The 21,528-nt window shown below is 39.9% G+C and overlaps 3 protein-coding genes across 3 annotated transcripts in view; 1 reads left to right on the top strand and 2 right to left on the bottom strand.

Annotated features, from left to right (window-relative positions):
* cc2d1b (coiled-coil and C2 domain containing 1B) overlaps nt 1–5,236 on the bottom strand; it is a 92,373-nt gene extending 87,137 nt beyond the window's left edge. Inside the window, exons 1-6 of the mRNA XM_083991695.1 lie at nt 5,183–5,236; nt 4,654–4,825; nt 2,933–3,077; nt 2,159–2,262; nt 1,580–1,702; nt 331–477 (exon numbers count right to left, since the gene is read on the bottom strand). Coding sequence (XP_083847821.1) covers nt 331–477; nt 1,580–1,702; nt 2,159–2,262; nt 2,933–3,077; nt 4,654–4,716 — 582 coding nt within the window. The 5' untranslated portion in view covers nt 4,717–4,825; nt 5,183–5,236. The remainder of the gene's footprint in view (nt 1–330; nt 478–1,579; nt 1,703–2,158; nt 2,263–2,932; nt 3,078–4,653; nt 4,826–5,182) is intronic.
* Nucleotides 5,237–5,802: 566 nt separating this feature from the next.
* On the bottom strand, nt 5,803–13,602 carry LOC311000444 (uridylate-specific endoribonuclease C-like). Its single transcript, XM_083991160.1, has 7 exons — nt 13,555–13,602; nt 10,181–10,280; nt 8,888–8,999; nt 8,344–8,465; nt 7,104–7,216; nt 6,298–6,451; nt 5,803–6,208 (listed from the first exon to the last, which is right to left on the bottom strand). Exons 1-7 carry the CDS (start codon nt 13,563–13,565, stop codon nt 5,948–5,950), a joined length of 873 nt encoding a protein of 290 aa, XP_083847286.1. The 5' UTR covers nt 13,566–13,602; the 3' UTR covers nt 5,803–5,947.
* Nucleotides 13,603–14,291: 689 nt separating this feature from the next.
* pak1ip1 (PAK1 interacting protein 1) lies at nt 14,292–21,092 on the top strand. Its single transcript, XM_083991553.1, has 10 exons — nt 14,292–14,592; nt 15,727–15,889; nt 17,608–17,728; nt 17,845–17,919; nt 18,016–18,068; nt 18,172–18,317; nt 18,471–18,568; nt 18,681–18,780; nt 20,345–20,474; nt 20,886–21,092. The coding sequence occupies exons 1-10, from the start codon at nt 14,515–14,517 to the stop codon at nt 20,993–20,995; spliced, it is 1,074 nt and encodes a 357-aa protein (XP_083847679.1). The 5' UTR covers nt 14,292–14,514; the 3' UTR covers nt 20,996–21,092.
* Nucleotides 21,093–21,528: the final 436 nt, after the last annotated feature.

A 21,528-nucleotide genomic window follows, 5' to 3' on the forward strand; every position in this document is an offset into this window, starting at 1 on the left:
GTGTATTTGATGAGTTTGATGAGGGAAACCAAGAAATCCCATTAGCCTCCGTAGCGTAGCTCTGAGCAGCTCGCGGCTCTGTTGGCCAAAATTCTGAACTATCCCTTTAAGTGCCTAAGTGGGCATGCACAAATTAGATGAAACATGATATGTAACGGAAATGAGAATGTGAGAACTGAGTTTGAAGATGAAAATCAGCACAGAGCCCTCAGGGAGCTCAACTCAAAACCCAGCCTGTCTGTTTCTTTCATGCTGCTCACACAATTTAGCTGTTTTTAAAGTGACAGTTTCTTTTTAATATTTCTTCTTTGAGACACTCATCTCACCCACCTTCAAACCCCGTTCGTATCTCCTGGCCTTGGACGTCTCCCCTGCACTCTTGGCATTTTGCAAGGCCGTCTTGTACATGGCCGCCCTCTCCTCCAGGGTGTGCTGGAGGCTGCCAGGGGCCGCTGAGGGGCTCTTCGCTTCCTGCTTCTACACAGAGAGGTAGACGCTATAATAAACATTATCTATCGAAAAAAAAAAAAAACATCTGGTACATCTGTGGTTGGTCTAGAAATTACTCAGCAAACAAAAGCAGTGGGTTGATAAAGGAAAGTATTTGTCAGAGATATATAATAAAAGGAAATTCACATGCACATCTTATTGATGGAAAAATATAATGTGTTCATTTGACTTATAGTATGTCCTGTTTTGCAGAGAAGTTGTGTGAGAAGGCTTTGTTCAGAAGAAGAGCCTTGAGATAGTGGAGGTATGCCACCTGCTTTGATACAGCAAAGTTTTGAGAACATCTTCCTTGCAACGTAAGAGATAACGTGGCTGTTGCTAAGCAAGGTGATACACTGTGTTTAAATACTGAGACTTCGACTTCTTTGTTTGGGGAGCTCCTCTCCCACAACCTTGTTTGTGTGAGATCCTGTGCACTGCTTGAATAAAGAGATATTGACTTCATCATCCTTGCTGTGAGAGTGGTGACTTTTTCACCCACACTTACGTATCTTCATCTTTAAAACACTTGTTAAAAATAGAGTCCCTTTTAATATATATTGTTGGTAAAATAATCAATATCTTTACAGGAATGCACAGACTTACCAGCAATAGTGAAAATATTCAAGTGCATTCATTCTACTAGTCACATAATCAGGTAAATTACATTTTGAGGTAGTTAGTTATGATTTAGAAAACAACAAAATAGCAACTGCACACTCAAAACACTGTGCATATCAATTTATTACAAGCTTTCGGTCATTGTGACCTTCTTCGGGCATGTCACAATGACCGAAAGCTTGCAATACATTGACATATGCACAGTGTTTTGAGTGTGCAGTTGCTATTTTGTTGTTTTCTAAATCATATTCGTATTTTGCCGACGGATGAGCGGTGGCCTTTTTCACTGAGGTAGTTATGATTAAAAAATGGCAGAGATTAAGGTATAAAGAGGTGGGTGATGCTGTAAAGCAGCAGCAGGGAGAGAGGACAAACACATCTGTCTTTTCCTGTCATCAGCAGAAAGCTCAACAATGCCACCTGACATGAATTGTGGTTTCAAAGTGGAGGCTGGCAGCACATGTCGTACCTGTGGCGGTGGGGACTCTGGGGTTTCAGCTTGAGATTGAAATTCAATAGTGGCAGAAGATGCGGAGGAAACAGTTGCAACATCCTCATCTTCCCCCTCACCAACCACTTCCTGCAGCTCGGCCTGATGAAGGAAAAAAAAATACAACAACTGATCAGCAGCCAGCTTTGAATGCTCTTAAAGAGCCAGGGTTTGGATTTCAGAGAACAGAGTGACACATGTTTTCCATTAAGCCGGAGTCAGGAAATCGTGCAGCTGTCTGACAAATGAAAAGCTCTGTAAACCCCGAAACGTGCAAGTGAACCTATCACGCTTCCAACAGCTATTTAACACATGTAGATCTGCTTCTGTTCTGCACAACTTTGCACAGAATAAATGTTAATGCTGCTGCAGCTCATCATGTCAGCTTCATTTCTGTGGAATTAACCATTAATAATTCATATTTGTTGAATGCCTGCGCTGAGTTTGTACAGCTCCTTTAATTGCTTCTCGTATATTTGTCTGTTAAACGATCTCCTTGTCATGGACCTTGAAATGTATATTTGCACAGAACAGGAATGAATATAAACAAACGCCGACCAGCAGATCTTCATCGTCTTCCACGTCATCGTCGTCTCCGTCCTCATCCACGTCCCTCATACACGCATCAGCCATTCTGGCGATGTCATCCATGGGCAGAGCACCTGCAACAATAACAATAACAACAACAACACAGTCACATTTCACACACAGTCCAGAGTGAGTTTAAACGTGACACCAGCAGCTCATCTCACATGATAAGCGTTAGATTTATCACTATAATGTAATACCAGTAATGTAATACTAAACTACACAACAGTGGCAAAAAACCGGCACAACCACTTTTCCCCGGGACAATAAATCTGCAGAGCCACATTGTTGCAGGAGGTTTTTTTTAGCAACAAAGCAGTAACATAATGTACTATACAGCTTAAAGTATCGGGAAACAAAACATGTGTCCAATGCATCTTGCGAAAGACTCCCACACACACACACACTTTGAACCCGACAAATGTGATGTTAAACTTCACATCTTGTAATAAATAAATGTTTTAAGGGAGAAAAAGATGAAACGACAACAGTTCTAGGAGCTCTGAGAGTTTGAGGGTTTTTTCTAACACCACATGTACAAAGTTAGATTCATAGCAGCGATAGTTTTGCAAGTTTGATGTGAAAGACCTTGACTTCTGAGCTCATGTGCTGTCGATGGGACGGTACAACTGAAAATACAACTTGCACATATTAATCTGATCATGGAAAAAATATATAATAATACTGAGGGTTTATTTAAAGGGGGTACGTTTAGGATTAGAAATCATCATAACCGCTACTCACTCTTCCCCTTCGGCTTGGCCCTCCCTCTGGCAACAGGTTTATTTCCAGTGATAGCAGCGAGTTCAGCCTCCAGGTCCGGGTCGTCCAGGTTCTCGTCCATGCCCATCATCATCTGCTCGGGGTCCAGGTCCACAAACAGACCCATCTGAACCAAGGAGGCAAAAGAGAAACTTCAGTACATGTTGCTACTTCGAGTACTTTACTTTTAATTATGTGTCTATTTTATCCTACATTATACTTACATCCAAGTACATTTCAGAGGTTAAATGAGTGTACTGCAACTTTGTTTTTTCCGCTACCACATTAATCAACTCACAACTATTTGAATTCTCATGACCCATTTAATGGTGCCCGACCTCTGATCTCAAATATCTCCAATTACTGTGTCTGATATATCCAAAACTACTACATCCATTAAATGCTGCAAATATGTCATAAAAACATCACAGGAGCTTAAATTTGTACCTTTTTTTTTTACTTCTTTCCCCAACATAAACAAATACTCAAGTTAAAAACTGTCTCTATACGTCCACCAAACTCATCAGTCTTTCTCTAAAAGACTGCAACAGTGAATTCAAAATGTATGACAAGAAATAAAATACATTAAAGAGAACTAAAATCACTGCAATATAGTTAAGATCATAGTCTTTTGACAGTTTCTATTTATGGCTAATGATAATGTTATTATAGAAGATCATTCATTTGCAACCTTGAACCAGTAAACCAGTCGCTGAGTTGCTGTAGCCGGTATTAATAATGCACAGTGATCGGAAATTCCTTTAACTAACTGAATATGTCAGTTATTTTTTAATGAGAGCATGTGATGGTGCACACTTCCTGGTTGTAAACATGGTGTTGTTTTTCTGCTGTTCATCTCTGGAGTTCAAAGATTAAAAAAAATGACTTTATTTGTCATCCCGCCAAATGTTACATGGAAGGAAAGAAATCCTGTCTCCCAGGTCCTGTGTGGCGATAAAAAGATACGATAGTAAAAAATAAATAAATAAAATAAATACATACTAGCATCAGCAAGGTTAAAGTACAATGCAAGTGCAGTGCCTTTTGCAAATTCGCTGTGTGATTGCACAAACCCATTCGCAGTGAGGTTAAACCAGTTGTCTCTCTCTTGGTTTCAAATATTCATGTTGTGGTTTACTGTGTCTATGCTTCAAGATGTAAAGTTTTCGATTTGCCACGATTGCATTGCATTGTCTGCAACCTGCACAGGAACTACAGGTGAAATGTGTGTATTGGGTACACACTGTTCGTGCTAAACAAACATTATGTTAATGTTTTGGTACCTGCATGGTATTCCTTTTAATGTTGTGTGGTTACAGTGGTGCTTTTATATGTGAGTGATCTATGTGAGTGCCTGTACACAATCAGAGATGTTGTTACCTGCTTGGCTGCAGCAGCACCTTGGTCTCTGGGCTGTGGTGCCCTCTTCTTTTTTTACCAAACATGTTGCTATTGTAGTAAGATATAAAGTTCTAGTTGCCACAACTGACCTGTAGCCTATATGTCTGCAACTACCTGCACAAGAACTACAGGTGAAGTGTTAATGTGTACACACTGTTCATGCTAAATAAACATTATGTGAATGCTATGATGATAGTTTCAGTAGGAGTTTTTCTTTTAATCGTGTGTTTACAGTGGTGTAGTGGTGCTTTAATTTTACCTTATGTGAGTGCATGTACATAATGAGGAGATGTTGTTGTTACCTGCTTGGCTGCAGCAGCGCCTTGGCCTCTGGGCTGTGGTGCCCTCTTCTTTTTACCAAACATGTTGCTATGGTAGTAGTTGTAGTTGTAGTACTTGTTGTTGTTGTTGTAGTTGCTTCTTTGGCTTGTTCAACAGCCCCTCGGCGACTCCCCCACTGATCCAAAACGACACCTAAAACACAGACACATTAAAGCGGTGTGTGTGCTGTCCTGTGCTGTCCTGTCCTGTCAGCTGCAGCTGGACGCAGCGGTCTGGATCATGTGAGCGGTTGTCAGGTGGCTCCCAAACAGACCGCGAGCTCATCGCTGCTGCTGCTGCTGCTGCTGTTGCCAACTGACGGTAACACGCTACGTTACGTTAGCCGCTCGGCTAGCCGTTAGCTCGTCATTAGCTCCAAGCCGCTAACTTAAAAAGTTTATATGTGAGCGGGAAGTCGACTGTCGCGGTCAGAGCTTAAGTGTTGGGTAGTTTTTTGTGCTGGGTGAAAAAGGCCTGAGTGTCACCACCACCACCACCACCACCACTCACCTGCCGCCCGGGTCACCGCTTCATCTGGTAGTTTTTCACAACAACTGTTTCATCTCTGAGCGCTGACGTGATGACGTCACGGACGACGCGCTCGTTCATGGTTCGAACACGCACGCGCAGAGCGAGCGAGCGAGCGAGTGAGGGAGCGCCCAGGAAGTAACTCCCACCTTCTGCCCTGAGTTTGGTCTGACAGGCAAACATGACACAGTTTCTTCACTGCAGAAAATAACTTCGAGCACCAATTCTTACAATATTTTCAAAATTTACTCAGTAACAATTAGGGGGAGACGTGCTCCCTAAAATAGTAAGGTTATGTCGAGCACTTTTCATTTTTCACAAATAACCTGTTATTTTGCAGTAAGTCAGTGAGTCATGCTGCCATCTCACTGCTTCGTTTTCGATTTATACCAGATATCTGTGTAAATGCTGAATAACTGATTAAAAACAAGAACTTTCAGTTTCATTTCACTGCTGAGGGACGTCAACCTGACAGACCAAAGTTTGGGCAAAGACACCCATAAAATAACATACAAGCACGAGTTTGTAAACAAAGAATTTTATTTTATTCCACAAATGTATTTAATAGAATTTATATTCCTTATACAAATTAGGCTAAAACTTCTGTTTGTTAAGAAAAAAATTGTTAAAGCCTTTAGTGCAAAAAACAACAACTTTGGTTTGTTTTGAGATTATACTGCATGCAAAGTCAGTCTGAGTTTATCAAAAATGTTTTACAGGACAGCTGACAGATGGAGATATGAAGTATTACAAATCCCTGTTGTTGCTGCTGAGCAGTTTAGGGAAGGATGTGCCGATGGATCGGCCATGCCGATACACCACCAGCTCCAGCATGTACTCATCCACTTTCACCACCACAGACGTCATCTTGGAGTTCGAGATGAGGAAGATGATGGTGAAGAGAGCGACCTCGAACTCAGGACTGACGCCGATGAAGGAGCCGCCGACCGGTTTGACCAAACCCTTCCAGCTGAACTGCAGGTTCAGGACGTGGTCGTCTTCATCGGGCTATAAAACAATCCCAAAAAACTTTATTAAGGAACTGAAACTGTTCAGCATGTTCTTCACATGCATAAGCTGACAGGGTGTTTTCTTACTGTGTCCTTGTTGTCTCTTGCTTTGTAACCTTTGTAGTCAACATGGCCGTGTTTCTCCTGCAGGTAGAACTGGACCCAGTTGTGAAGACCCGTGATCTCCCGGCCATATTTGGTTTCTCCAACAAACACATGCTCGAATCCACACGAGTCTTCACTGTAACAAAGAATAAAGTCACACATAGTTCAGCTATGGGTTTGTTTAGTCTCCATGCATATCCTCCTTATAGGATTATAAGAGCTTTTTCCTTTACTTCCTTATCCTCTGTTTTTCGCTGCTGCTTAAACAACAAATATCACGACTAAATTACATTAAATGTTAAAAATGTGCAAACTTAATATGTAAAAATGATTTAAAATAAAAGTAACACAATTGATTAATCCCACCCAGTGAAGATTAACCCAGCCACACTATTTTACAGGAACTCATCATGATGAGTATGAGATGCAAATTAAAAGCTCCAGAGAAATCTACTAATTGGATTGGATTTAGTTTTATCAAATATTTATACAGCCTTATATATTCATATTTTTCTCTTTTCAGCCCTAAAGCATGGTTTCGGCCTGCAGGAATGATAAGTGGAGTATTTATAATTACCTAATCATTCATCTCTTTATTGATTGTTGTGTAGGGAATTCATCAGTGTCGATATCAGCTGGTTCGTGTGTAGAAAACCAGTCCAGAGGCTGATTAGAGTCATTATGTAGATGACTAAATCAGTGCTCTGGTGTCTTAACTAAAAGCCCTGTCTCTCTGCTGTATGTGAATGCACTGCAGTGGCTCCCTCTGCTGTCACAGTGAAACTCACCCTCCACCTCTCTCTCTGTGGTAGAGGCGGAACCAGATGTCGTACAGCTGCCTCTTGAACTGTGCCGGATCTGACGGCGACTGCCCCTTCCCGACCAGATACTTGTGAGCACACTGTAAAAAAAATAATTTAAAAAAAGCAAAAACAAACAACTTCTATTGACTTTTCAGACTTCAAAGTCAAGTAAGTGTAGTCAAAGAAACATCAGAAAGGCTGAAACATTTTTTTAAATTTGAGACTGAAAACGTCTTTCATGATCCTGGAAACATTTCTCCTGTCTTTAAAACCAACACAGATGAGGCGTCCTGAAAGGGCTTAAAATAAAATGCAAAGTTAAGTGAAAATCAAGTGAACAGCTTCTAAATAGACTTCTTAATAGACTTCAGAAACAGTTTCTTCCCCCAGGCCATCACAGCACTAAACTCTCAATAAACACTGTTGCACTATACAAACTCACCAAACTATACTGTCATGCACTGTAGTATGGCAGCTGATGCCAATTGCACTATGGACTATAATTGTTTTATATATGTGTGATGTGTGGATGAGATGACTGCTGCTTTTTTATTATTAATTCTATTTATGTAGTATATGCATTGTCATTGTGTTTATGCACCACTAGGAGTAGCATCTCCAATTTGTTGTATCTGACACAATGACAATAAAGTTTCTATTCTATTCTATTCTATTCTATTCTTACTACCAACCAATTTATTATGTAAACTACATTAGAATTTCAATTTTAATGAAATAGGAATTAGTGGGAAAAAAGTGAATATAGTAACTGAAAGAAAAATTAATGATATAGTATAATAATTTTCTTCCCACACTCAAGCTAAAAATAGAAATTATGCAGTTTATATGGTGATAGAAGATGGAAAAATGTCCCTGTTTTGGCCTGTAACTAAAAAATTACTGCAACAAGTCAAATCTTTGATTTTCTATTTAAAACAGATGATACTTGATCTTGTAGGAAGTCACCTTCACGTTAACTTTAAATCCTCAAGCTCGTCAGTAAACAGCAGGCAACACAGAGGTGTGTGTGTGTGTGTGTGTGTGTGTGTGTGTGTGTGTGTGTGTGTGTGTGTGTGTGTGTGTGTGTGTGTGTGTGTGTGTGTGTGTGTGTGTGTGTGTGTGTGTGTGTGTGTGTGCACAGCTGCTGAGCGGGACTACTGTGTTGTAACTGTGTTGTAACTGTGTTTGAGCGTTAAAGTTTATGACGACAGATGTGTCGCTGCACCTTCATGAGATCTGTCTCCAGTATGGAGTTGAGGAACAGCCAGTTCTCCTGCAGCTCCTCTGAAGTCACCGTCTCCGACACGCCTGTGGACATCTCATAGTTGTCCAGCAAGTTGATGAAATCTGCACATAAAAAGACGTGTTTAACATCAAAACATAATAAGAGGTTGTATTGTTTTCTTATGAAGAATATTTTATTGCAGTGGATCAATGAAAAAATACCAACTGTTAAAGGCTGGAAAAGAGTGGTGTTTGATCTAGTGCCATTAGAGTACCTTACATGTATATTACATTTATTAGCCTAAAAGACCAATTCTATAAAGTTTGGGAACCCTGTTTAAACTATGTAGAGCCTGGTGTCTCTAATATCATGATGCAGGGATTTTCTTGACATTATGACTGTAATTATTTATATAGATCTGAGCTGGTGTTCTGTTTTTGATTTGTTTGTTTTGCTTATTATTTCTGTGGACCATATTCTGTATCCATCCCTTTACTTGTAAAAGTGAAAAATTAATAAAAATCTTGTTAAAAATGATACTCACGTGCGTATGTCTCAATGCCCTTCAGTTTGTCTTCGTTGACATGTGCGAAGAGCGGAGCGCTGGCTTTGTCTCTGGCGTAGTTGCTGCCCTGAGCCACGTAACCTGCCCGACCCTGAATAACACACATGGACAGACAGTCATCAGGAAACATAGTGAGAATACATAAGGCATAGAAACTGACTCTAGCACAAGCATGTTGGAGCCCCAAGGAGATGAAGAGTCTACAGCTGTGCAGCCACATCTGTCAGGCAGTGAGGATTTCAGTTAAGGCCTGACATGCTCCTGCTTAGGGGGTAAAACTTTATCAGATTGATATCATACCTGCTAATTAGCACTTATGGAACAACTGAAATGTCATTTTGCCTCAGTCGTTTTGTCATTTCAAACGTAAACTCAAGACCGTCTTGACATGATCAAGGTGCTGTGTGGAAAGTTAAGGGATTATTAAAGTCAAAATAATTCATCTTTGAGGGACCATGAATATCTGTTATTAAATTTCATGTCAATCCATCCATTAGCTGTTGAGAAATTTGATTTAAAGGTACAGTGTGTAGTATTTGTCAAGGTTTATTGGCAAAATCTGAATATATTACCAATGAATATATTTGTATAAGTGTATAATCGCTATAAAATAAAATCCATTTGGTTTTCTTAGCCTTATAATTCTTCTTTTATATGTACATATAGCAAGGGTCTTGCTTAGCGAGTGTCGCCATCTTGTGCCACCATGTTTGTAAGGAATGGAAAATCCAGCCAACCAGAGAGCACGTTTCAAGAGTTTTATGTTCATAAATAAACAATAGAATGATTTAATCGATAAATAATAGAATTGGATTGCTAGATGTCACTGTTTTCTCCTCATTTTACACACTGGACCTTTAAAACCACAAATGTCAACCTCCTGGTGGCTCTAGGAAAAGTCAGAAAGTCACCAAAAGTCAGTATAGGATTCGTCATGGGGGTTAATGCAAAAATTTGGCAGCAATTCATCCATTCATCCATCCTACATGAACATTTTAATAAAAGTCAAACTACTGACGGAGCTGGTGTAAAAGTCAATGGATCACCAGAAGCAGAAGAAAACCCATCCAATAGTTATAATGATCATATGATAACCAACAACTACTGAAAGGTTCCCTATGAAATTGTTCTCATGGTTCCCAAAAGGATGAACACCTAAAGGTCCGGATGATCCTCTGACGCTGCTGCTCTGTGGCTGTTGGTCCTGATGGGATTTGCAAATTACCACCTTTATCTTTGAGTGTATGTTTTGCATCAGAGACAAGTACCGACCTGGAGGGAGATGGTGTAATCGGTCCCCGGCCTGAGGCGGTTAGCGTCCAGCTTCCACAGCTGGTTCAGCACCTCAGTGAGCTCCTGGTCGGCCTGCTGACTGAGAGAGGCCAAAATAAACGGACAAAGTGAGTTAACGTACTCTGAGATAAATTAAAAAAAGGATTATTTTGTTGTTTCTTCAGAGAGACAACAACAGCAGATACTTTGTAGGACAAACGCAGGTGTTTCTTTCTACATAAACAATGGAAACGTTCTTCTCAAGTGTCCCAGTGATCATGACACCCTGAGAGTGAGCCAGCCAGCATTTTTAATTATTATTCATTGATACCTGAGATGAGAGAAAAAGTGAGATATTGTTTTCATAAACTTGACTAAAAGGCACATTAAAGGATCATAGGGCAGGATTTGTGAGAAAATACCGGAAAATACCCATGCGTTTTACGTTTTTTTAATAATAATGGGTGAGGAAGCGTTCAAAACCAAAAAGAACGAGCCCACCCGCGTATCTCTCGATTGCTCTGAACGGGGTCTGTGCTGCAAAATGCGCTGCAATTCAGGGGGTGAATTTCGCGCGCTGGCCGGCGGACCTGACGTCAGCGCGTCCACGACTGCCTTCGAATGGATCAATGGAATGGATACATGAAGAGGGCAACCGCGGCAGAGCGACTGATATAGTCACAGAGTGGCGACACTCCCTGTTATATCAATCACTCTGAACCACGGTGGATCCAAATTACTGTTATTGCCAGCAAACGACCCAGCACAACTGAAAGCCCTGTTAACCCCCCCCCCCCCCCACTCTCTCTCCCCCTCCCTCTCCCCCTCCCTTCACACACGCACACAGCAGCAGGCAGGTCACTAACTTACACACCCTCTCCCTCATCACTACTGTCTTATTATTAGCCATTAGCCGCAGCTAGCGGTTAAAAGCCGACGTTATAACTTTAACAACGTTATCAGGCAGGTGGACAAACGTCCACTTTTGCCCGGACACGTCCACTTTTCACGTCCTGGCCGGCGTGTCCGCGACGCGTCCGTTTTTTTTTTTTTGAATGAAATCATGAATATGTCCGGTGTTGATTGGTTTGCATGGGACCGCGGACCCTGACAGATGCGCTCCGACACCCGGACCCGACACGTTAATTCTCGGTACCGGCCTGTAGGAGTAGGAGCCCATACAGATCCATGCAGAGGAGCTCAGAGGAACAGACAAGCAGCCCCCTGCTGCAGCACAGTGAAGAGGCAGGTGTGTGTGTGTGTGTGTGTGTGTGTGTGTGTGTGTGTCTGTCTGTCTGTCTGTCTGTGAGAGCGAGAACCTACAGTAAAATACCCCCCTCCCTCCCCAGATAGGAAAGACTGTAAAGAGTAAAGTAAACAGTGAAAAGTCTGTGCGCGCTCCCGTGCCGGTGGCTTCGCTGGTTGCTGTAGTTACGCGCAGCGGCCGTCGCGTCACTGGCCGTTCTCATTAATCCTGCCCTATGATCCTTTAATATAGTAGTCATGTAAAAAAAAAAAAAAAAGTATCATCTGTGTCGAAAAGACTTTAAAACCCTGCACAAAACCCTGCACATTTCTATTTCTGTTTTCTCCATGCACAGAAATTAATAACTAGGATGTGATATCCCTCTATTGATTTTTTATCTTTTCCTTAACTGACCTGCTTTATCTTTTCCAGCAGGAACTTCTTTTTTTCCCCCTATAAACTGTTGCTCCACAGCATCTGCTGGTGAGGTTAGATGAGATTACTCACTGGGAGGAATTAATGATGAAGGGGAAGTGTGTCTTTTTCATGGTTCTCTATTTATTTATTTTTATCTGCCACTGATTCATTCAGCAGTTAAGAGAATAAAACCTCTCATCTTGGCAGCTTTGTGTGAGATTGTGTCTCTTGATTTACTCATTAAGATAATCATTTAACAGGAAGTCACTGTAATATACAAAACCATCGCTATAACAAACCTGTGCGTCTCATAAACCTGGATCAAACTGAATGTGTCTTGTTTGTATTTTTGACCTATTAATGCAAGGAACATATTGGGTTTGTAGCTTCATCTGAAAGTATTGATTATCAACCAATGGACACCAAAAAGATAACCCTACACAGTTGTGTCTGGATGCTCTCAGAATATCTTCAGAACCCAGACAGGAAGCGAAAACACAGAGTTAATATCAACCTAGAGTTAAATCCTGAGCTGAACAACAAGTGTCGACATGTGCACATACTGTTTATCACTTCACCTTTCCCATTTCAAAGTATATCACTAATTGATCTTGGTGCAGGTAGGAACTTGTGAATATAAGGAACATGCAGTTGACTTTACATTGAAATCGGGCGAATCATCTGGGAACTCTTAGTTTAATTAGCATCTTTTTGCCTGAAGCCTGTAAACTGATAGAGGCCCTGTGTTGTTTTCTGTTTGTCCTGCTGCTGTTGTCTTTTGTTGGACTCACACAAAGCCAGCAGCACAGACAACAGACAGACCAGTAGGGATAATACTTGGCCCCCATTATTAAGTCACACCTTGAAGGCTCAATGCATAGTTTGTAATACGAGGTCCCATTGAGGGTTTTTTTCTTTCTTCTGCTTTCTTTCTATTGCCTGTTGCATTTATGGTGTAATTCAGGATGTTATGTGAAACCATGATAGGTCTGACATTTTAGCATCTGCCCTATCACCACACTGCACAATGTCTTTTTTCTTTTTCTTTTTTTTTAAGAGAGATCTTAATTGAAATTTTAAGTATCTCGCTGACACACCCTTCCTGTCATATAAAACATGGCAGATGAGTGGCACATTAGGAGAAAAAAAGTTGAGTAACAGTCAAATGACAGGAAGGGGCTCTCACACAGAGACAGAAACTCCTCTGTTCTTTATTTAGCTTGGGCACAGTTATGAATCTCACAAGGCAAGAAGAACAGCCGCAGAAATTCACTGGATCTTCTCAACTATGTCCTGCCTGTTGTGTTGTTGTGTTACATAACACAAAAAAACCCACTAATCACTGCCAGACCCAAACATCAGTCTGTACTCTCACAGAAAACAACATCCACGTACTTCACTGCAAACCTGTAATCTGCACTGAGAACAGCTGCTGGTCTGAGACACGAGAAAAGATCAAGTAAAAACAAAAACAAGACTTTTTTTTTTAACCTTGTGACCACAAACCTTCAGTAATGTCGTTTTACAATGTGTCCATTGTTTAGGCTACATAAAATATTTCGTAGTGTCTTGTGAAAAATAAACCCTAAAAGTGTCACTTCTGCGCCGATAAGTAACATGCATTAAAAAGAAGTGAATAAAAACGTTTTGAAGACAAGTTGTTCTAGTTTCTCCTTCACCTGACTCTCAGTACTACTTCAGTACTACTTACCCTCTTGCCATGATTCCGCTCCGTGGAAAAAATTACTCTGACTTCTGCATCCTCTTAAAAAACCACCGTTTCATCGGAGACAGTTATCTGAGACGTCAATCATGACGTCCTCCAGCAGAACCAGCCAATGACAAGACACGAAAACGCCCCAAGTCCCACCCCCTCGTGATATTTTAGTAATGAAAAACTGGTGTTACTGTGAATAAAGTGTGCTAAACTCATTATCGGTAGAAAAAAATAATTGTTTGTACTTAAACACAGCAAGGCAAGGCAAATTTATTTGTATAGCACAAATCATTCATCAGGCAATTCAAAGTGCTCTACAGAGGCAATCAAAACAGAAAAATACATTATTAAAAATGAAAAGAAAGAAATAAGACAGTAAAAGACAATAAAAGCAATTATTTATGATGATTAAAAGCATTAAAATATTAAAATTAAAAACAGAAAAATACATGAAAGTAAAGAAAATTATAACATTCAACCGATCTGAACTTTTTTTTTTTTTTTTTTACATCTCAACTCCTCAATTTGCTCTAGATCAATTAGTGTAGGAATATACTGTTCAGTTGTCATATTATTTGTAAATCTCATGTAGCGCATATTTGAAAAGTTATCATGAAAAGTGCAGAAAATCAAATCAAACTTCGTCACACCAGCTTTTATTTTGAAAATCCACCTTACCACGTGACCGCGACGTAAAGTTCTGCGCACGCGCTGAGGCTGCACACGTTGTTTTTGATGTGGGAGTGAGTTTAGCAAAAACTAGCAACACATGTCTTGATTAAAGAGCTTTATCAGGCCGTTAATGTTGATTATATCCGCTGACATTTTCAGTAGCTGTTCGTTTGGACTTTTATTAACAGTCGCTGAAACCAAGCGACATATTTTAAAACTAGAAAAAGCTGAAGTTTGAAGAAAGCGAGCAAGCTAATCTAGCTATCTATCTATAGAGGCAGCATGGCAGCTGTACTGGAGCTGGTGGCTGGGAGCTACGAGCAGATCACCTTCGGTTACCGAGTGAAAACTGATGAAAAAGTAAGTTTGAGACAGTTGTTTTTAAATTTGCGTGATAAACTGTCCTTGATTAAGTCTCGTCTGCATTGGATTCCCTGTTTTAGGAAACTTAGCTGAGCTGTCACTGGGATTGATGTAGAGTCCTACACAATAATAACTTTTGTGCAATATCAAGATCAATTGTGTTATTATTTCTGGAGCCTAGTGGATTAGATTGAATATGCCTTTATTTATCCCACAATGGGGACATTCCAGTTTTGCCAGCAGCAATTACACCAAAAAGTGCAGAAATAAATATATACATAAACATTTACATAGCCTACAAGAAAGATAAAAAACAATGCAAATGCAAGTATATAAATAATTAGAAATATGGAAGAAGCCTGTCACTGATGGAGATTTCCAGGGCTCTTACAGTGTAATGTAGGGGGTGAGAGACATAATAGAGACGTCATCATCCTCCCTGTGTGTGGATGTGGATGTTTTTAAAGCATAAATATTTTACAATTCCCAAGGAAAATGATAACCCTCTCCTGGACAAAATAAACTTTATTTAATTAAAAAGATAACTGCAAAACTTCATGTAAAAATAGACTTGTTTTTGGTTTTGGGGGCTCCAGTCATCACCCATTTTGGATGGCCAAACAGAAGTGAAGTGTCGGGTGTATTTTGTCCCCCCTATTTGGGGCTTTGTTTTGTTCAAGTTTACTTTATTTGCCCCATTGAATTATACTTCGTACACGGACCAATTACAGTTAAATTCTTACGTACCTTTGGTCTTTTGCATAACATAAATAGAGATACAAGAATATAAAAAAGAGAAAAAAAGAAGAATATTTAAAAACGAGTGAAGGTGGTAGCAGGTTTTTTAAAAATATAATACGATGGCAATGGCAACCAATAAAAAAGAAGAATGAAGAATGTAACAGTGCATATCTGTATGTATACAGATTTGTGGGATGTCCATTTGTGAAGTACCGTAGATCTTGAACTGTTTTTGTAGGTTTGTTTGAGACACTAAATGCTCCTTGGTTTTGTCTTTAGTGTATTGTTTTATTTTTGTTTTTATATGCACAATTTTAAATTAAAAATGTTCTAAAAAGATATTTTCCAATTCCTTGTCTTTATGTTGTGTTGTTGTTGTTGTGTCTGTAGGAGTGGACAGCCAAGGCAAAGTTCACGCATCATGCCCACACAGCGTCCATATCAGCCGTGGCGGCCAGCGAGAGGTTTGTTGTCACAGGAAGCAAAGACGAGACCATTCAGCTTTACGACATGAAGAAGAAAATAGAGCACGGTGCTCTGCTGCATCATGACGGTGAGTCTGTCAGTGTAGAGCTCATACTTGTACGTATGTGGATTAGATGTACAAATAAATGCAAGTTACGAGGCTCTAAGAAAGTGGTTAGGTTTGGTTAAACTTTATTAAACCCAGAGGGTAAATTCATTTATCACAGCAGCATAAAAAGAGAAACAGGACATTGAGAGTAATAAATAAATATATATCATGAACTATATGAAATTATACAAAATATAGTGCATAAAAATACTGATTGACAGTGATTGAAGAGAATGATTGGAGGGTGTGGCCAGTAATGCTTTAAAGCATTGATTATAGCAGCACTAAGAGTTAATAATAATTTAAAAAAAACTAAATATGTAAATGCAAATGTAATGTAAATGTACTTTATTTATACCGCCCTTTACAACAATCCTTTCGGTGTACCAAAGTGCTTTACAGCAGGTAATAAGTAAAAACAATTAAAAACAATAAAAGAACAGTGAAAGGGGGCGGTGTTTAGCTCGGTTGGTAGAGCACCCGCCCCATGTGTTGAGGCAGCAGTCCTCGCTGCAGGCGGCCCCGGTTCGAGTCCCGCGTCGGACGGCCCTATCCTGCATGTCATTCCCCCCATCTCTGCCTCCCATTTCCTGTCACACTCTCAACTGTCCTATCGAATAAAGGCATGAAAAGCCAAAAAAATATATACTTTAAAAGAACAGTGAAAGCAATAAAATACAACAAAATCAAATAAGATAAAAGTGTCATCATACTACTGGGTATTAAAAGCCATCCTAAATAAGTAGGTTTTTAGCCTAGATTTGAATATGGACAGAAAAAGTTAGTTCACTTAATATTCTCCCCAACACCTTCCTCTTTTGTGTTACCAAACAGATTTCTCCTCTTAGGTTCACTAGAAATGCCTGTTGGGGTCTGAATAACTGTACATGTATCCAGCTTCTCAGAAACTATTAATTAGAGATAACTAGAGAAATAAACAAAGAAACCTTGTTTTGTATTTGTTAAAGGGATAGTTCAACATTTTGGCAAATTGGCCCATTGCCGTAATCCCTATAGTTTTAGGAGTAGGTTCGTTACCTTTAATTGCCGGTGCAAGCTATTTTTAGAACGGCAGAGCAGAGCCGTGAGCTGCTCAGAGCTACGCTACGGAGGCTAATGGGATTTCTTGGTTTCCCTCATCAAACTCATCAAATACACAATCCAACAACTCCACAACGCTCTGGTGGACAAGTCGTGACCTGCACATTCACCACGCTATGAGATAATAACAGAACGTTACCAGACAGAGTTGTTTTAGAGGTAAATGCAGAGACTGCCTGCAGAAAAACTGCTCCCGATGGGAACGCGCATCAGCGATTTTGCATGAATTACTTCTAAAACAACTCTGTCTCGTAACGTTCTGTTATTATTTCATAGCGTGGTGAATGTGCAGGTCACAACTTGTCCACCAGAGCGTTTTGGAGTTGCTGGATTGTGTATTTGATGAGTTTGATGAGGGAAACCAAGAAATCCCATTAGCCTCCGTAGCGTAGCTCTGAGCAGCTCACGGCTCTGCTCCGCCGTTCTAAAAATAGCTTGCACCGACAATTAAAGGTAACGAACCTACTGCTATGACTATAGGGATTATGGCAATGGACCAATTTGCCAAAATGTTGAACTATCCCTTTAAACTTTAAAGAAGCCAGAAGCCAGTATGTTTTGTGATTTGAGCATTAAACTTGTCCGTCACTGCACAGGCACCATCACCTGTCTGGAGTTTTACGGATCGTCTCATTTACTGAGCGGAGGGGAGGACGGACTCCTGTGTGTGTGGAGCACGAAGAAGTGGGAGTGCCTCAAGTCCATCAAAGCTCACAAGTAAGTTCACGCAGAGATGTGATGATGACGAGGAGGCACTGAGATGGGTTTGATTTGTTGTCTGGTATTTTGTATTTTAAGTAACCAGCTTCCCTCTCTCTTCATCCTTTCATCAGAGGTCACGTCACGTCGCTGTCCGTCCATCCGTCTGGGAAACTTGCACTTTCCGTGGGGACAGATAAAACTCTCAGGTAAAAACCCACCGCTCAGCCCCACAGTCATCGAGGCAAACGCTTTATTAAACAGCGAATCAGAAATGACTGTTGCATCTTTTTTATCCTTTTAAGAACGTGGAATCTAACCAATGGAAGATCGGCCTTCATCAAAAACATTAAACAGAGTGAGTGTCACCGTGAACCGTCTGCTCCCTTAGAGATATCTGTGTGTCTGAAATGACCTGAACTGATTTTCTTGTGTATTTTATTCTCTCCTTTTTTTAACAGACGCACTCCTAGTCAGATGGTCTCCAGATGGGGATAAATATGTGGTGGTGGCAGACGACAAGGTCGACGTCTACGACCTGGAGACGGCTTCTGTCACCGGGACGCTCACAAACCCCAAAAGGATCTCGTCGATTAAGTTCTTAAATGTAAGTTCTCCGATTATAAACCTGCATTAACAATGATTTTTGAGTGATTCGTGGCCTCTGTCTAATAATCTCACCAAAGGAGTACAGAAAAAATATTAAAAAATAACCAAATAATAATAAAATAAGTTAAAGATGTGTTGGTTTCCTCCCCAGAACTCCATCCTGGCTGTTGCGGGAGACGATGAAGTTGTGAGGTTATGTGACCTGGGGAAACAGAAATGGGTGTGTGAGTTCAAAGCTCATGAAACCAGGTAACTTTAATGTGTTTTGTCTTCTTTTTTTTTCACTTAACAGATTCAGCGCCATGTATGTGTTGGTATTTATTTAAATATATATATAACCAAATGCTGTGTGTGATACCAGGGTGAAAGCAGTCGACAGTTTTGTCATGGAGGATTACTGTGTGCTGGTGACGGCCTCGAATGACGGATTCATCAAAATGTGGAAACTCCATCTGAAAGAGGTTCGTCTCCGATCGTCTTTTCGGGGGAAAAAGGGGAGGATATATATCAATATTTGCAGCAAATGTTTTAAAAATGTCTTTAACATTTACAACCTGTTATATTACATACAACTACAATATATTCTCTACTTTGTGGAGTCATTCAATTCTTTAACAGTAATGACTAAATAAGACTGGTCTGTTTAGATTATCATAATAATATCATAATGAAAACCAAGTCTTGCTTTGGACAACTGTCCTTCTCATTTGCTGCTTCAAACGACTGAAACCTTTTACAAAAAACACTCTAGCTTGATGGTTTTGTTTCTATATCAGCATTCAAAGGCCGTCTAAAGACACCTGTAAATGTTTTAACTCAATCTGACACAGTTTTTTTGGTTTTTTAACTTTCTTTTTATTTAAGTTTTCAGTTCTTTTTTCCAACAATAAGAAACAAACAAGCAAACAAAAAAAACTAAGAAAAGAACAAAAAATAGACAGAGAATATTAGTGAACAGACAGGTTGACAAAGGCCAAACATTAGTGCAAAATGGAGCGATCATTCACACAGACAATTAGTTACACGTCAAAGAATATGAAGTCCACCTTTCCCAGTACTTTATATACGGTTCAGCCCGTAGTCTTGGGGAGAAGGTCAGTTTTTCTATGCATTTTATTACATTAACAGTGGTGATCCAGTCATGATGGCAGATTTGTCTGCAGCCACTTCCATTGTTTAATGCAGGGGTTCTCAACTAGTCTCACTCTGGGACCCACATTTTCCCATGGTCATTAAGTCGCAACCCACTTTTATAGAATTCAAACCAAGAATTTTTTTTAAAGCCTTTAAAAACTCATTTTGCTCTTTATTGAGCAAAGTGCATTTCAGAGCACATGAATGAAACTGAGGAGGACCATGACAACTGCATGTACGGAAGTGAATAAAAAAATATCAAACTGCACAAAATGGAGACCAACAAAACGATATATTTGACTTCTAATGCATCTCTGCATTCAGAGCATGTTCACAAAAGTGAATAAATATCAAATTGCACAAAATAAAGACCCACAAAACAAAACAAGATTCACTGCATTCAGGCCACATTAATAAGAAACTGATATATTTGCATTCAGAGCAAATGGAGCAAACAATAAGAAACTGAGGAGGACCATTACAACTGCATGTGTTCACGTGACGCGTGCCTTTCAAAATAAGTTATTTTTCAAAATAAAAGACATGTCCAACATCAGATGTGCATTAAATATTATTTACTTTTTTGACCGGCTGTCCGTGACCCATCCAGAACGGGTCCGCGACCCACTTTTGGGTCCCGACCTACCAGTTGAGAACCACTGGCTTAATGTTTTTGTTTTCTCCCTCTTTCCCTGCAAGTGTTTTATGGCACTCGTCAGGCCAACATTGTAAACAAGAATTTTGTTCTTAATGTTTTGCCTGGTAAAATTAATAAAATAAAATAAATCAATAAAACTTCTTACATTACAACAATAAAGTTATATTAACAGAGAATTACACTGTTGTTACCTTCTGAGCTGCTGCTGATTACCTGGTTGATGTGTCCAACAGGAGCTGGAACCTCCCACCCTCCTGGGGGAAGTGAACACAACAGCCAGACTGACGTGTCTCGCCGTGTGGAGGCCGTCGTCAGTGCAGCCGGTCGCTGAGGAGCCGGCGGCCGAGGCGACGACGTCAGGAGGTGACGTCCTGCAAACACCAACTCTGATTTAACATTATTTAATTGTCATGAAGAGAGAGAGAGAGAGCAGAAATAGATAGAAGCTGGTGAGGTGAAGTGGTTTTGTTGTCGTTTGCAGCTGCAGAAACAGTCTTACCCTTTGTAGTGGGCTGAAGAGGTTCATATTTACAGTCAAAGCAGCGATAACCCCCAAAATATTTACAGTGCACAGTGGGAAAACTGGCTGTACTGGAAAACCTCCAGTCTCTGAAGGAGGATGTTTCTAAAAACAAAACAAACAAACAGAAAAAGAAAACAGTAAAACATGTTTTTGTTTAGCTGTTTCCCACTCAAAGCCTCAAGAATTCACATACTTTTTTTTTATTTCTGTGTCTTGTTTGACACCAGCCATCTGTTTCCATGTGTCCACAGAACTCGCCCAAGAGCTTTCAAAGACAAAGAGAGTCCGAATGGCAGGAGAAGAAGTCATTATGGAGGACGAGAGCAAACCCAAGAAGAAGAAGAAAAAGGGTGGAAAATAAAATGGGCAGCAATAAAAAAAAAAAAAATGTAAAAAGATATATTTTTAAAATCTTCCCATGAACTGTTTTTTCTTCACTTGTTGTGATTACCAGCAGTTTGACCGCTCTCAAGTCCTGAGTGTTTGTTTGTGTTTAAATATTTTTGTTGTCAACACTGAAAAGCAGACGGGCAACAATAAATGTTTTATAATCTGGTTGTTTTGTTAGTTATTTGTACACACGGTTAAAATGTTGGGTGGACTCACACACTCACTGATCTGATCAGTGGATATGTGGCTGTCTGCTGATGCTGTTATTTCTGAAAATATAAACTTTTATATTTTTAGTTTATTGGGAACCTAGATAAAATAAATGCAGTCTGATACTGTGTGATTATATTTCTTGGATCTAGGTAGTTTTAACTCATTAAACCTACCTTCAGAATAAGGTAGGCAAAATAACTAAGAAACACTTGTCTTCTTAAACTTATTAATAAACAGCACCAAAGTGACCATACAAAACTTAAAGTGTGCCCAAGCAAATTTCTGTCCATA

The sequence above is a fragment of the Trachurus trachurus genome, assembly GCF_905171665.1.
Source record: "Trachurus trachurus genome assembly, chromosome: 17".
Taxonomy (NCBI): Eukaryota; Metazoa; Chordata; class Actinopteri; order Carangiformes; family Carangidae; genus Trachurus; species Trachurus trachurus.

Excerpts from the sequence above, each read along its gene's own strand:
- pak1ip1 (XM_083991553.1), top strand. The coding sequence starts at position 14,515 with ATGGCAGCTGTACTGGAGCTGGTGGCTGGGAGCTACGAGCAGATCACC. Across the intron at positions 15,890-17,607 it reads TGCTCTGCTGCATCATGACG|GCACCATCACCTGTCTGGAG; the intron begins GTGAGTCTGTCA and ends GTCACTGCACAG. Across the intron at positions 20,475-20,885 it reads CGAGGCGACGACGTCAGGAG|AACTCGCCCAAGAGCTTTCA; the intron begins GTGACGTCCTGC and ends ATGTGTCCACAG.
- LOC311000444 (XM_083991160.1), bottom strand. Across the intron at positions 9,000-10,180 it reads ATTACACCATCTCCCTCCAG|GGTCGGGCAGGTTACGTGGC; the intron begins GTCGGTACTTGT and ends TGTGTTATTCAG. Across the intron at positions 6,452-7,103 it reads CACAGAGAGAGAGGTGGAGG|TGAAGACTCGTGTGGATTCG; the intron begins GTGAGTTTCACT and ends TCTTTGTTACAG.